The 14,116-nt window shown below is 65.8% G+C and overlaps 1 protein-coding gene across 14 annotated transcripts in view; it reads right to left on the reverse strand.

Annotated features, from left to right (window-relative positions):
* Positions 1–1,575: 1,575 nt before the first annotated feature.
* PLXNB2 (plexin B2) overlaps positions 1,576–14,116 on the reverse strand; it is a 29,561-nt gene continuing 17,020 nt past the window's right edge. For 6 of the 14 annotated variants that reach the window (XM_089921500.1, XM_022596610.3, XM_089921505.1 and 3 more), the window contains 34 exons: positions 13,708–13,890; positions 13,485–13,613; positions 12,862–12,962; positions 12,642–12,768; positions 12,034–12,187; positions 11,492–11,606; positions 11,313–11,421; positions 11,132–11,233; positions 10,582–10,674; positions 10,164–10,245; positions 9,921–10,081; positions 9,657–9,805; positions 9,391–9,499; positions 9,054–9,190; positions 8,691–8,861; positions 8,097–8,226; positions 7,784–8,011; positions 7,473–7,649; positions 7,238–7,377; positions 7,044–7,144; positions 6,701–6,930; positions 6,415–6,596; positions 5,948–6,014; positions 5,641–5,787; positions 4,910–5,066; positions 4,672–4,772; positions 4,509–4,593; positions 4,197–4,351; positions 3,957–4,117; positions 3,727–3,874; positions 3,264–3,328; positions 2,976–3,051; positions 2,541–2,615; positions 1,576–2,453 (listed from right to left, as the gene is read on the reverse strand). In XM_089921500.1, coding sequence (XP_089777626.1) covers positions 2,349–2,453; positions 2,541–2,615; positions 2,976–3,051; positions 3,264–3,328; positions 3,727–3,874; positions 3,957–4,117; positions 4,197–4,351; positions 4,509–4,593; positions 4,672–4,772; positions 4,910–5,066; positions 5,641–5,787; positions 5,948–6,014; positions 6,415–6,596; positions 6,701–6,930; positions 7,044–7,144; positions 7,238–7,377; positions 7,473–7,649; positions 7,784–8,011; positions 8,097–8,226; positions 8,691–8,861; positions 9,054–9,190; positions 9,391–9,499; positions 9,657–9,805; positions 9,921–10,081; positions 10,164–10,245; positions 10,582–10,674; positions 11,132–11,233; positions 11,313–11,421; positions 11,492–11,606; positions 12,034–12,187; positions 12,642–12,768; positions 12,862–12,962; positions 13,485–13,613; positions 13,708–13,890 — 4,452 coding nt within the window. In that variant the 3' untranslated portion in view covers positions 1,576–2,348. The other 8 variants (XM_089921503.1, XM_089921502.1, XM_089921501.1 and 5 more) reach the window with 8 other exon arrangements.

A 14,116-nucleotide genomic window follows, 5' to 3' on the forward strand; every position in this document is an offset into this window, starting at 1 on the left:
CTCCTGTCCTCCGAGGGGGAAGGGAACCCCACCTGTTAGACCCGCAGCAAAAGGTGGGCTCACTGACTTCTCCATCTCATGCCTGGCTGAGGAGCAAGTGGCCCACAGGGGTCCAGTCTAGAAGCCAGGCCTCCAGGTTCCTGCTCCCCCGCCCCTGCTCCCCCCAGGGTGAACACTCCCAGACTATGCCACGCCTGCTCTGGTTTAGCAGTACCTTGTTCAGATCTCCTGCCCATCTGGGTCTCTGGTCCTGACCATAGTACACTGTCATTTCAGGGTCCCTGGGGTGGGGGGCGTCAGCTGTTTGCCTAGTACCCCTTCCACGTGGGAGGGGTGTTCCATGTGGCTCAAAACGGGCTGTCCCTGTACAGAAGTGGCTTATGATCGAGGCCGAGCCCATTGAGACTTCTCAGCCACAATGGTGCGCCCCAAGTGGAGGAGACACAGGCTGGGGTGCCCTGCCACCAGCGTCCCAGGTGTCTGAGAATAAAGGAGCACGTGTTGGGAAGAAGTTCAGATAGATGGAACCCAAAGACATGTGAGCACCTGGATCCAGCCACATCTGAAGCTGGACCCCTTCGCTTGCCTTTACGGAGCCACTAAATCCCTTTTCTGCTAGGGTTGGTATTCTTGCAACACAAGGGCTCCCTCAAGGAAGGCCCTTTCTGCCGCCTTTACTGCTGTGTCCCTAGTGCCCAGGACCACGCGTGTTGAGTGAACGAGTGAGGGGCCCAACGCTGGTGCTGCATGTGCGCGCACGTGCATGCCCGTGTGGTCACGGTACGTGTGCCTTACTGGCCACAGAGGAGCGCATCTCACGACTCCTGCTCTGTGTGCAACACAGGGGTTGGGAGCAGTCTGCCTCCCCACATCGCCTGTCTCCGGGACAAGCCCCTCCTTCCTACACCAACAAAGGTGCCTCTTGCTCTCAGGCGCCTGGGACCCTAATGGCCCCACAGCCTCGAGCAGGGGGATACAGGGCCTCCCTCCAGGAACCACCGTGTCCAGTGGGGTCTGCACCCAGTAGGGGCTTACTAAACGTGTGCTGGGTGGGCCACACCTGTGAGGCACGGCACCTCAGGAAGGAGAAAACAGGTCCCTGAGAGCTCGCGCCACGCCCACCCCTGCCACCAGATGGCGTCCAAGCAGGCCCAGTCCCGCACCGTGGGGGGCGGGGCCGCCGCCCTGTGCCCTTGGAACCTCCACCTGCTTCAGGATCACTTTCAGTGCTGGGGTGCACCAGGATGTGCCTCTGGGAGAGGTTCGCACCCCAGCGCTCACCTCCCACCCCTGACCACCATCCTGTCCTGCTGGGGCAGCAGGAAGGCGTGGACTCAGCCGAGCTGGTGGCCGTGGACGGGCTGCCTCAGCACACCCAGCAGGCCTGGCCCAGGGGAGCCAGGGACTGTGGGATGGGTGTGCGAGGGCACACGGGCCCACCTTCAGGTGAGCTTCTGGGGCCAGGAGCGCACAGGAAGGGAGGCCGTGGGCAGGACAGGCCCAGTACCACAACGGGGCAGGTGTGTAGGGACGGCGGGTCGGCAGCCCCGGGAAGAACCCAGCCAACCAGCAGAGTGAAAAAGACAGCTGTATTTGATTGACAATTAACAAGATTTACAAAAAGGGTTGAGGGTGTCCTGGCGGAGCTGCTCCCGGCCCCCCGGACCTGGGCAGGGCCTCCAGGTCAGCCTGTCTGACAGGCCGGGACCCTGACCCCCAGTCCGCTGGGTCCCTTCTGGCCGCCTGGGCCTCGACGTCTGACGTCCAGCTTGACCTCTGAGGTGGGGCCTGCAGCACGGAGTCCCCCGGGAGTGCCAGTGCCCCGCAGGGCAGGCCACCGAGGTCAGGAAGGCATCGTACCACTTTTCTGCCCCAGTCCAGGTAGGGCAGACGGACAGAGTCTGGGCACTAGGTCCTGGGGGCCGAGGGCACTCAGACCTCACCCCAAAAGGCCCAACCCAGGTATCTGAGGCGGCTGCTGGTGCCTGGGGAGGGGGGCTGAGGCCCGACTGCCCCCAGCAACCCAGTGTGGCGCCGGGGGCATAAGGCACGTTTTCGAATCACTCAGGAGGCTTGAAGGAGACACCCCCGATGCTGGTTCTGCAGGAGGGAACTGGTGCTGGTGGGCGCCCGGCACTATTGCTCAGGAGAAGGGTGCTATGAGGCTACAAATGCTGAGGTGGGGGCCCCCCTGCCACGCACACACTCGGAAGCCCGGGGGCTCTTCCTCTGCCAGAGAGAGAAGGGCTGAGTCCTGCCCGCTTGGCCGTGCTCCCCCGGGGCCGCCCAGCGCCCGGCAGTGGGTGTCACACACCTGTGTCCCAAGACCATGACGGTGGAGGTCGCAGTCAGAGGTCCGTGACCTTGTTCTCAAGCGCAGCCGCGATCTGCTGCAGGCGGAAGGCCAGCTGCATCTTCTGGGCGGCGGGATCCTCCTCCAGGGCGTTGATGATCTGAGGAGGGGTCACGTCAGAGCACAGGCCAGGGTCAGGGTTAGGGTTAGGGTGAGCACGGCCATCCTGGAAGGACCGGACCCCTACCTCGTCGTAGTACTTCTGCGTGTACTGGTAGAGCTGGTGCAGGGCCACGAGGATGTTCAGGGAGTCCGTGTGCGCCTGGGAGGGTGGCGGAAGGGCTGCATGACCCAGGGACAGGAGGCTGTCTCCCAGTGGAGCAGGCAGACGCGAAGGGTCCCCCCGACAGTCGTGACACGCACAGCCACGGCACACCGCGGACAGAGAGTCTCCCACCCATGCAGACCCACGGCAGGCGGGGCTGGCTCAGAGCTGCTCGCGAGCCCCGCCGCCCCCCATGCCCCCTCGTCTGCGCCTCTCCTTTCTCCCCCGTGGGCACAACTTTGCCCGCCCCCCCATGCAGTCTCCTGGCCCGCACAGCAGGGCCTTCCGGGGGGGCGGGGGTGGTGGAGGGCTAATCCTGGGGGGGCTCAGCTTGTGGATCCCCTGTGCCACCCTTACCCGGGAAATCTCTGCCAGGTGTGTGTTCATGTCCTGGTCGCTGACCTGCACCATCTGTCTGATCCCCTTGTAGTAGCTGTGGGGGCAGGGGGAGTTACACAGGGTGGGCCGCGGGGGGCGGGTACCGGAACGGTGGGGGGGGGGCGGTGGCTCCCGGACGCTGGACCCGAAGCTACCCACGGGCCCCACCTCCTGATCACAGGCCTGCACCGCCCGGGGGCCCCGCTGGGTGGGGGCTGAGGGTGGGCAGCCAGGCTCTGGCCTCGTTGGGGGGTGGGGGGGACTCACTCCTCCACCATCTTCTTATAGGTGGAGATCTCCTTGGCGTAGAGTAGCTTGTTGCTGGGAGAGTCCTGTGGGAGTCAGAGCCAAGTGACACCCAGGCCGAGACACCTGCACGCGCTCAGGATACCCAGAGAAAGAGGGGTGTGCGGGGGATGGGGGTCCAACGGCGGTAGCTGCCCTACCTATCCACAGACCTGACAGTGTTTTCGTCATTTTGTGATTAATAGTAAAACTCACTTTTTCTCTCTCACGGAAGGGAAGGAGCTCGGGGTCCCAGGCTGCCACAGGTCCACTGCCCAGGGGGCCTCCCTCCGCCCCAGGTACCCTGCACCTGTCTTTCTACTGAGCTCCAGCCCCGCTGTGCAAATCCACGCCCCAAAGTGACCTCCCCACCTGCACCACAGCCCCCTCCCCTGATGCTTCACGCTGCCAGGAAGCGGGCTGGGCTGCCCGCAGCTGCACTTACGCGGCTCAGCTTGTGCTCTGTGCGTGTGCAGGCGTCCATGAAGGTCTGTGCGATGACCGACAGGGAGGCGTCCACCACCTCGTGGACGTGCACGTCGAAGATGAAATGGGGGTTCTTGAGGATGTTCACCCAGAACCGGAGAGGTAAACTGAGGCGGGACGACAGGGTGTGAGGGGCCGCCGAGGCCTGGAGCAGGGCGGGCGGGGCGGGTGGAGGCACGGAGCCCATACCTGTTGGTCTTCCAGATGTGGATGGTGTCCTCGTCCTTGATGTCGTGCTTTTCTGCCTGCTCGTCCAGGAAGTCGAAGAAGTACTTGACTGCGGGCGGCACCGCGTGGCCAGGCGCCAGCACGCTCTGGAAGAAGTTGTCCACGAACTGCTGCAGCGTGCCCTGCGGGGCGGGAGCGGGGCTCAGCGCGTCCCACTGGCGCCGTCCCAGGTCTGCCTCCCACGCGCCCTCCGCGGCCCACCTTGACCGAGAGCAGGCGGGTCAGGTAGATCTCGGTGATGGCCTTGGTGCGCTCCTTTTCCTTCATGCTGCCACGCTTGGACTTGCCTTCGTCCACCTCGTCCGTTGGCCGCACCAGGTGCCACACCCGGTTCTCCTCCTCCAGGAGGGCGTGGCCTGTGGGGGAGGGGGGTGCTGAAGGACGAGGACCGGGCCCCGGGGCCTGGGTCCCACGCCGGGCTCACAGCTCCCCCGAGACGGCGGCATGCGGTGGACGCTGGCTCACGATGACCTCCAGAGGCCAGAAGGGCCCGGACAAGGGGAAGGGACTCACGCTCCCCAGGCAGGTCCTGCTGGCTGTCCTCAGGCTGCTGGGAGACCCCCACCTTCGACAGGATGAGAGTGGCTCCATCCCGGACCTGGGGAACAGAGTCATGAGGGCGGGCCTCCTGCCCCACTCTCAGCAGGGGCTTCGGCCCGCCCGGCCGCCCACTCACGTTGTAGTGCATCAGCGTGTTGACGCGCTTCCACCGGCCCTCCCGCTGAGAGGTCAGGTCCAGGTCTGACAGGATCTGGGCTGTGGACCCAGGACGCCACTCTGTGGGAGGACACAGCCCAGCTCCTGGAACCCGGCCACAGCCCACCCTGTCCGGGCTCCCTCTCGCTATCCCCCACCCGACCTGGCCGACTGGGCTTCCACGGGCACAGAGCCAGGCACACGAGGGTGGTGCTCACCGAGGACCACACTGTCAGCCTTGGGCCAGCGGGAGCAAGGCTGCGTGCGGTACACCTGGTCAATGATCTTCTCCTTGACCTGGGAGATGGTGTCACAGTTGAGGACCTTGACAGGGATGGCGTCGACCCCTTCGTCCTGGACGATCACGCTCACCATCTGCCAGGGGACACAGAACGAAGGGCCAGTTGGGGAGGGGCCCTTGCCCTCGCTCGCCCCAAACCGGGGGCAGTCTTGGGGCTCCCCCCGAGTGGCGACACCCTCAGGTGGAGGAGTGGTGGTGGGGATCCTGAGCCCCTTCAGCACCCAGGCCTCACCCTTTCCTGCGTGCCATGGCTCAGCAGGACAGAGGGCAGAGGACTGCTCACTTCTAGGTATCACGCAACACACAGGCATCACGGGGGCACACACCACGTACCACCTCCACACGCGCACGAGTTTACCACCACTCACTTGGTGTGCCCAGGCCCCTCAAATGCCTGCAGCAGGCCCGGGCACCCAGGAGGCAGCTGGCTTGGGGTCATGACACTTAGAGCCTCTCTCCAGTGACCCACGAGCCTGCTGAAGACCCATGACCCAGGCCCCTCCCTGAACACGGGTGGGCCCAGCACGGGGAATGGGTTCTAATGCAAGTCCACGAAGGAGGCGAGTGGCATCAGCTTCTGGTCCTGAGGCTGGCCTGGAACCCGGCCCCTGAGGTCTCCCAGCAGCCCGTCCAGCCCCAGGGGCTCACCAGGGGTGCATACTCCACGTCGTCCCCCAGCAGCCCTGTGTCATTGAGGGTGTATTTGGCTTTCTTCTGCACAGCATCCACCGGCCCCTTCTCCACCTGATGCTTGATGGCCTTGAAGAGCTTGTACAGCGGCTCTCCTGCACTGTCCTACAGCAACACGGGGCGGCTGAGCCACGGTGGGACTGATCGTGCCAGGGTGGGAAGCAAACCCGTCCAGGTGGAGCTGGGCCGCAGGGAGGTGGACATTCGGGGGGTACAGCACCACCTCGTCCCTCCCCACCCCCTGGCAGGGCTGTGTGGAGCCCACCTTCAGATACTGGTACAGGCAGATGGACATCCAATTAGACAGCATCCTCTCCACCACTGTCTCAGACCTGGAGATACAGAAAGGTCTTGTGTGGAGGGGCCCTTTAGTGCCCCTAGGATCGGCTGGCTCTTCCAAGTACCCAGACCACCCTCAGAGCAGCCCAGCCTCCGTCCAGGCCAGAGTCTCCGTCAGGCTGTACATTTACAGCCTGCAGTGACCAATCTCCCAGCCCCCTCAGTGTGGGCCTTTCGTCTTCCACCCCATCCTGCAAAGGGCCGATGAGAAGGGGGAGCAGATAAGTGGCCAGCACAGACCACCTGCTAGCAGCGATGCCCCCCGCCATCCCTCTGCCCTACTCACTGGCACTGGCTGTACTTGCTGGCAAACCAGGTGCCTGGACAAGCCTGGGCTGCCCCACTGCCACCCCCTAACACCCCCCACCGCGGCCTCTGCCCTTCCCCACACACCTGCGCAGCATCAGCTTGGGGTTCTTGGCCACCACATACTGCTCCATGAGCTCCAGGAAGAGCGTGCGCATGATGTCCGTGTAGTACTCCAGCTTCCCGTGCAGCGCCACCGTCAGCAGCGACGCAAAGTAGACCTTGGCGCGCGCCGAGAACTCCCGCTGGTTCTCCAAGGTGTGGATGAACTGTGGGGGAGGCCGCTCAGAGCCCCGCCCCGCCCCGCCCCCTCGCTCCAGGGGCCCCGCCCCTCACAGCCCCACCCACGCCCCAGAGGCCCCGCCCCGCTCACGTTGATGAGGAAGCACTTGCTGTTGAGCAGGTTGGAGAACTGGTAGAGCGCCTGCTCCACCAAGGGCCGCCGTGACTCAGGGATGTCCAGCTTGCCCGTGATCATCACGTCCTTGTCGCCGTCCTTGGAGGGCAGGAAGAAGACGCGGTCGGTGTAGGTCTTGTAGTCCAGCACGGGGATGCCTGCCTCGTGCACGTCGTTGGTCTGGTCCTCCATCTCAATCATCAGGTCTGCAGGGAGGTCGTGGTGAGGCATCCGCCCGCCGGCAGCCCCCCTCCTCCGTCCCTCCCAATGCAGCCTCTTCCGAGCCCTCCTCCCCCGGGACCTGCAGGGCGGCCCCGACCTGTGAACTCCTTCTTGCAGCGGTCACGCACGCTCTCCTCCAAGCCCTCCAGCTGGGACTTGATCTTCTCGTACTCGCGCTCTGCCTGTTGGCTCTTCCTCCTGGGGGCACAGGGAAGCTCCTGGGACCTGGCCTGGATTGTGCTGGCCGGTGGGTGTGGCCAAGGGGCTGAGGCTGCCGGGGGAGAGGCTCACCAGTAGCAGTAGACAGACACGGCGATGACGGCCACCATGGGCACGATGACCAGCGGCAGGATGAGACTGAGCGGCACGTCACTCACACGCGTGTCATACTCCACGCGGCCCAGCACCCACTCCCGGGAGCCAAACTTCACCTGCGTGGAGAGGCGGAGTCAGCAAGAACAGGTGTGTGGCCGAGACCACGAGAGCCCGGTGCCCTGTCCCCTCCCTGCCCCCACCCTACACGCACAATGAACTCAGGCAGGTTGTGGGTCGTGTCCCGCTTCTGCCGCCGCTTGGGAGGGGGCTGCACCTCTGGGGGCTCACAGTACAGATCGGTCTCCGTCAGTGTCTTCATGATGCACCGCTCGGCACCCACGAAGGCCTCGGCCTCGTGAATCGTCATCGCCTTGTTCAGATTGGTGCCCTGGGGGGCGGGGGACGGGGCCACAGTGCCCAGGAGGGGTTCAGGGATGCCCCGACCAGCTCAGCCCAGACCTTGGGCTGCTCCCCTACACGCACCCGCTCAGGACCTGACCCCGGGGCTGCACTGGTCCTCACCCGCGCGTGAATGAGCTTGTTGACCTGCTTCTTGACGCCCCCTGTGAAGTTCTCGAAGGTGGGGTCGGCGACGTACTCAAAGGCACCAGCCTCAGTCCTGAGCAGGGCTTGGTGCCCATCCATCTGAATGAGCGCTGTGAGGTTGTAGGCCTCGGGTTCCTCGGGGACGGCCGGGGACAAGAACACGACCTTGGAGTCACTGCAGAACACGTACTCCCTGCCCACGACCTAAGAGCCGAGGCAGGACCGTTAGGCCACTTGGCACAGGCTGCATCCTGCCCTGGCGTGTCCCCAGCAGCGGGCACCAACTGACCGTCACGGGCTGCAGGGGTCCGGCCTCCCGCCGCCGCCTCCAGGACTGCAGGGGCTCGGCTATGACCACCATGGCGAATTTCTGGATCAGGCTGAAGCCCTGTCCTGTGACGTTGATGCTCCGGCCACCACTGGGGGGCAGGGAGGGGGATGGTGCCTGAGTGGGCACACCTGGGCAAGGGAGGTGCCCAGCCAGCTCCAGAGCAGGTGCCCTGCAAGGCCGTGTCCCTGCCCCCACCCTGCTTTTGGATACCCTTGCAGGTGTGTGCAAGCCCAGACCTGCTGCAATGGCAGGGGCGGGGGGTGGGGTGGGGTGTGTGTGCTCAGAGCACGTGACTGAGCACCGCCACCCTGGACTGTCAGAAGCAGGGCTGGGCTGGGTGGCGGGGGGAGGTGGAGGCGGGATGTCGGGCCTGCCCGACCTGGGGGTACAGTGGGGATTTTTGGAGGCCTCCTCCTGTCACCCAGACCAGCTCTGCCATATCCTCACAAGCCCAGTGAGAAGAGGGCACCTGGGAAATAGCTAGATGGGGTGGGTGTGGCCAGCAGTGTGGGAGTGGGGGGCACCTGCCACGGGCGGGGGGAGAGGTCTCACCTGACAAAGCTCCGCAGCGGCTCAAAGGCCCGCAGGACTGGGTTCTCACGGTAGGTGAAGGTGACGCCAGGGCTGGGCACCGCGGAGCCCCCATAGTAAATCTTCAGGGGCAGCTCTCCCGGAGCCGCCTGGGGGCCGGTGACACACTGAAGCTGTGCCCCAAACTGCGTCCTGGGGGTGGGGATTGCCAGTCAATGTCAACCCCACCCTGGGACCACCCGCAGCCCCAGGCCAGTGCGTCAGTGGGTCTGGTTGGTTCCACTGCCCCCTCCAGGATAGACACAGGGTCACGGCCAGAGGGCCCTCACCCTGTCCCCAGGACCAGGGCAGACCAGGATTTGGCGGCCTGTGGGTGACACCCACACTTTACAAGGGATGTCATTGAGGGTCACCCGCATGTCTTCCTCAGAGCCTGTGTCCAGGTGGGTGCCATTGATGGTCAACATGGTGCCGCCCGCCTGTGGCCCCTGCTTTGGCTCCACACTGAGGGGCTGGGGCTGCTAGAAGAGAAAAGCAGGGACATTTGACTCAGGGCTGGGGCGGCAGGGCTGCGGCCCTCCCTCCCGGGCCTCGACTGGGCCATGACCGTTGTCAGAAAGAGGCAGGGGCACAGCCTCGCCTCACCCCAAGTCAGCGCATGGCCCCCCAGATCCCACCCACGTTTGTCCTGACCTGCAAGAGCCACCTGCCGGGTGCTTACCTGATAGGTGAATTGGACATGGGGAGGCGAATGGCCGAGCTTCCCGCTGATGTCCACCTCGACGCCCCCCGTGAAGGGCGCCTCTGCAGCCTCGATGGTGCACACGATCCTGCGTGGGTGGCAGGCAGGTGGGCACACTCTGTGTGTGTGCAAGCCCTGGGCGCCCACGCATACCTGGACCATGTCCTTCCTCTCCATCCCCCCAGTCCCCCGGCCCCCCAGGGTAGGGCCTGGCCCAGCTCGGAGGGCCCAGGTTGCCCACTCACCGCGTGGACACGGAGTAGCGTTCTGGCTCAAAGGCACAGCTCCTGCCAGCCACGGTGACCCTCTTCACGTCATCTGCTCTGACCCCCAGATTTGACCCGAGGATGGTGACGCGAATGCCTCCGCCGAGTGGACCAGTCTCAGGCTGGATCTGAAATTGGCAGAGCCCGGCTGACCTGGTGGCTCGGGCAGGCCAGGCTGCGCAGCTGGTCCCGGGCCGGGCTGGAGTCCCTCCTGCCAGGGAGGTCAGGGGTAAGGGGGCTTACCCTGGTGATGACGGGCGGTGGGCACTCGGAGGTGGCGTTGCCACACAGGGCCGCGTACACACACCTGCTCTGCCCGCTGCACCACACACACCTGTAGACGGGGTCAGCAGCCAGGCACAGGCTGCAGTCGCTGCGGCCGAAGGAGCAGTTGTAGAGGGTCACTGTGGAGGGAGAAGCTGGCCGTCGGCAGGGCCGCCCTGCTGCCCTTGCCCGCCCACCAGCCCAGCTGCGCAGCCCACCCACCTTGGAGCCGGCTGTCGATATTCTTGCCGTAGGACTTGACGTACAGATGCAGGGGCAGCGTCTCGTTGGCATCGTGGGAGAGCTGGGGGCACACAGGGACACGCTGCACACCCGCCTCCCACCCGAGCCCCCGAGGGTGACCACCGTGTGTCCCCTCACGGCTGACGGGCAGCAAGGGGAGGCCTCCAGGTGGCTAGAAGCTGGAGGCTCAGAGACGGAGGATGACTTGGATTCCAGGGAGACGGGAGGCCCAGGGATGCTCTGAGGCCACACCTGCCTGCCGGCCCCGCTTCCCCAGAAGGGCAGCTGGTGAGCCTGCCCCCGCCCCACCCCTCAAGCCCCGGAGGTAACTGGGCAGCCCCCGCAGGGCCAGCCCTCGGGGTCCACCAGCCTGGCCCACCCACCCCGGGAGGCGTACCTTTGGGGTCCGAAAGGAGAAGGTTCCTTGCTCCTGTGTGCTGACTGGCTCCTCAAACTTGAGCAGGTCACTGCCCACACGCAGGGAGGAGCCCTGCCAGACAGGCCAGTCAGGATACCCGAGGCGGGCCAGCGCGTCCCACATGCCCGCCCTGGGCCCCGGGGCCTGCCGTGCCCCACACAGCTCCCGGGCCAGCTTGGGCGCCCCCATCCCGACTGACACCAAGCCGCTCACAGACAGGCCCCGCCACGGTCAACACCCGGACTCACCGCCCTGCTCCCTCCTGAGTGGCACTCGGCTGCCCAGCCCCTGCACGCCCTAAACCCTCGAGGCCCGTCCAGATGTCCCCACGTCCACCCTGACCCCTCTGCCTCCCTCACATGCTGGGCCCTGAGCCGCAGAAGGCTGGATGGGCCCCGGTGCTTAGCTTCTGGTCTGCAGGAGGACGGCTCTGAACAAGCCTATGCCTCTCCACCAGCCATCATGGCCCCTGCTGGGACCCCCAGGCCTGACCTCACTGGTTAGCCAGGGCCCCACAAGCCCCCCGCACCTTCACCGTGTCCAGGTTCTTGCCCTGGAAGGTCACAGCCGTCTCGTGGTTCATGGGAATGACCAGCGGGCTGGGGTTCAAGAACTGGGGGCAGTCGTCCTCCTGGGGGGGCAGGGCTGGTCAGGTGCTGCCTGGCCTCGGCCGAGCAGCCTGGCCCCCACGTGCCCTCACGGCCCCTCACCATGTGGGCACGGACGATGCCGTCCTCAGGGTTGGGCGAGGCCTCCCGACACTCATGGTAGCGCAGGTCCCACTGGCAGGTCCAGCGGTTGCTGGCACAGGAGATGCACCTGGAGGAGAGGGTGGTGAGAAGTGTGGGGTCCGCAGCGGGGGCTGTGAGGGACAGGCAGGGGCACTCACGGCAGGTTCTCCTCCAGGCTCATGGCCACTCGGCAGTCGTAGAAGGGGTACAGGTGGGAGGTCAGGAAGACGTTGCCGCGTTTGAAGAGAAGCTGGATGGTCACAGCCACGTGATCTGCGGACAGCAGATGGGGCCAGCGTCAGGCGGGGCCGCAGGGGGAGGCGGGCTTGGGCTGGGGGGAACAGGAAGCCGGAACTGGGCCCCCCCACAGCCCCAACTCCTCCTTCCATCAGAGCTCCCCACAGGCGACCCAGCAGAGAACGGGAGGCCGCGTGTGGAGACCCTGGTCTGAGTGGGGCCCCCGCAGGGCTCAGCAGGACCCGCCGCCGCTATCAGACCTCGGCTCGTGTGTCGCTCCCCAGGGCTCTGCGCTGCTGGGCCCTCGCTCTGTCCCGAGGCACCGAGGGCAGTGGTTCCTGGGCGTCTGGGGCAGAGCGCCTGCCAGGTCCCAGCCATGTCACCGCGTGGCCCCCACCTTCACCAGTGAGCCGTCCTCCGCTGGCCCCAAATGCTCAGGGGACAGGCTCGGGCGGGGCCTCACCCTGGCCAGGCGGCGTGCTGGGGATGCTGCTTGGGGAGTTGCAGACCACGGCGCCCCCTTGCATGCTCGCCACGTGTGGCGGTGATTCACCAAAGAGGCACAGCAGCTTGTCCTCCTCGCTCAGGGCCGGGAGGGGACTGACGGTCAGATGCACCTGCGGAAGGGCCACTCAGCTCACAGCAGGACTCCTCTGCCCAGCCTCAGGGTGCAGGCAACCTCCCGCCCCCGCCCTGAGCCGCGGTCCTCTGGCCGTTCTCCGGCCGCCCTCCTGTATGTGTGCACCTGCCCCCGGAGAACCCTCTAGAGCCTGGCTCCATTTCATCTGAATGGGCCCCTCTGTGGTCACCCAAGCTGCTCCTGGGACAGGGCCTGGGTCTGCCCTGGATTCTCAGAAGCCCCTCGGGTCACAGGGGCCAGGGAACCCAACAAAGGATGGGGTCCCTGTCCCCAGGCTCAGCACCGCTGTCCAGGCCAGGAGCGAGATACTACGCGGGTCTCCTGCCGTCCCCACAGCCCCAGGCCAGCAGTGCCCCTGCCTCCACCCCCACCGCACACCTCTCTCCCTGCGCCCGGCCAGCAGCGCCCCTGCCTCCACCCCCACCACACACCTCTCCCTGCGCCCGGCGGCTCATGTTCTGCGGCTGGGTCTCGGTGACGGCCACGCAGGCCTCACTGCGGCTCCACAGCCAGTGGCCACTCTCTTCGGCCCGCGGGCACTCGGCCCTCCTGGTGCATCTGCGGGGGCAGGGGGCACCCATGAGCCCTCAGAGTGGGGCGGCACCCCCGGACCCAGGCTGGGCCGAACACCCCAGACTCCCGGATGCTCACCGTCCCTCGACGACACACCAGCCGCAGTAGGGGTCCTGTGAGCTGCGGCACTGGGCGCAGGTGGAAAAGCTCTCACACTCCTGCACGGGGAGCCGGAACACCTGGGGACACCGGGGCGGTGAGCGGGACTACGGCCGCCGCAGGTGTCGGGCCAGCAGCCACAAAGGACCTCGCTCAGACGCCAGACTTTCCTGGGACCACCAGCTTGATCCCACCTTTACCGCTAAGCCTCGAGGCTGGGCAGTGAGGGCTCCAGGCAGCCGCTGCTGGCCAGGTTCTGTGGGACCCGGCCGAGAGGCTGGACCTGACCCAGGATCGGGTGGCGCAGGATCCCGCGGCCCATGTCCCCCACCGTCTGAGCTCACAGAAGCTGCCTGGGGCCCCGTGCCTCCCTGTTTGCACTTGGGGAAGGCCCACTTAGAGCACTGACCCTCTGGTTAGGAGGGGCCCAAGGCCGGGCCGGAGACACAGAACAGAGAGAAACGGTTTCAAAGACGGGAAAGGTGCTCGAGAGACACTGTCAGGACCCAGGGAGATGAGAGTTGGCCCCCCTCCCAGCATGCTCTGCGTGTCTCTAGGGGCTGGACCACCAAGGCCCCTCCTCCCAGGCTCCACAGGCCAACCTTGTCCTGGGTCATGGCGTACAGACTGGCCAGGTCTGCGGCCAGCACCAGGTCCCTCTTGATTCTCTTGTTGATCTCCACAAGGACAGAGCCATACTCCGCGGAGCTGCCATCTGGAGCGAGGTACACCTGTGGGCACGAGGGCAGGTGCACGGTGAGGGCAGGGGGCCTCGTGCACTGAGGACCCCTCCGGAAACCACCCTGCCCCAGCCCTGGGCCTCACCTTGAGGACCCGGCCGTCCGAGGTGCCCAGGAAGGCGATGGTGTGGCCATTCTCGGTCGTCACTGTCACAGCTGTCAGGTTCAGGCCTCCACGGTGCAGCACGGCTACAGCTGAGAGTCCGTCTCGGCTGCCCAGCGGGTAGGGCAGGTGCTCTGAGCCACACGGGAAACTCTCGCTGGCACCCTATGGACCATGGCGTCAACGGTGGGTGCAGACCCCTGCCCGAGGCCTCTCCCCACCACGACTCCCAGCACTTGTGGCCCTGCACACGTCCCCCAGGACTGGCCCAGGCAGGGCCCCTACCCACGTGCTCACTGCTCCAAAACCCAATGCCCAGCGTGGCTGACACCTGGGAGAAGTGGCACCTACATCTCACGCTCACCTGTCCGCAGGGACACCACACACGCAG

The sequence above is a fragment of the Delphinapterus leucas genome, chromosome 11 (assembly GCF_059928025.1).
Source record: "Delphinapterus leucas isolate spDelLeu-1000000601 "Yukka" chromosome 11, BTC_Dleu_Yukka2, whole genome shotgun sequence".
Lineage (NCBI taxonomy): Eukaryota > Metazoa > Chordata > Mammalia > Artiodactyla > Monodontidae > Delphinapterus > Delphinapterus leucas.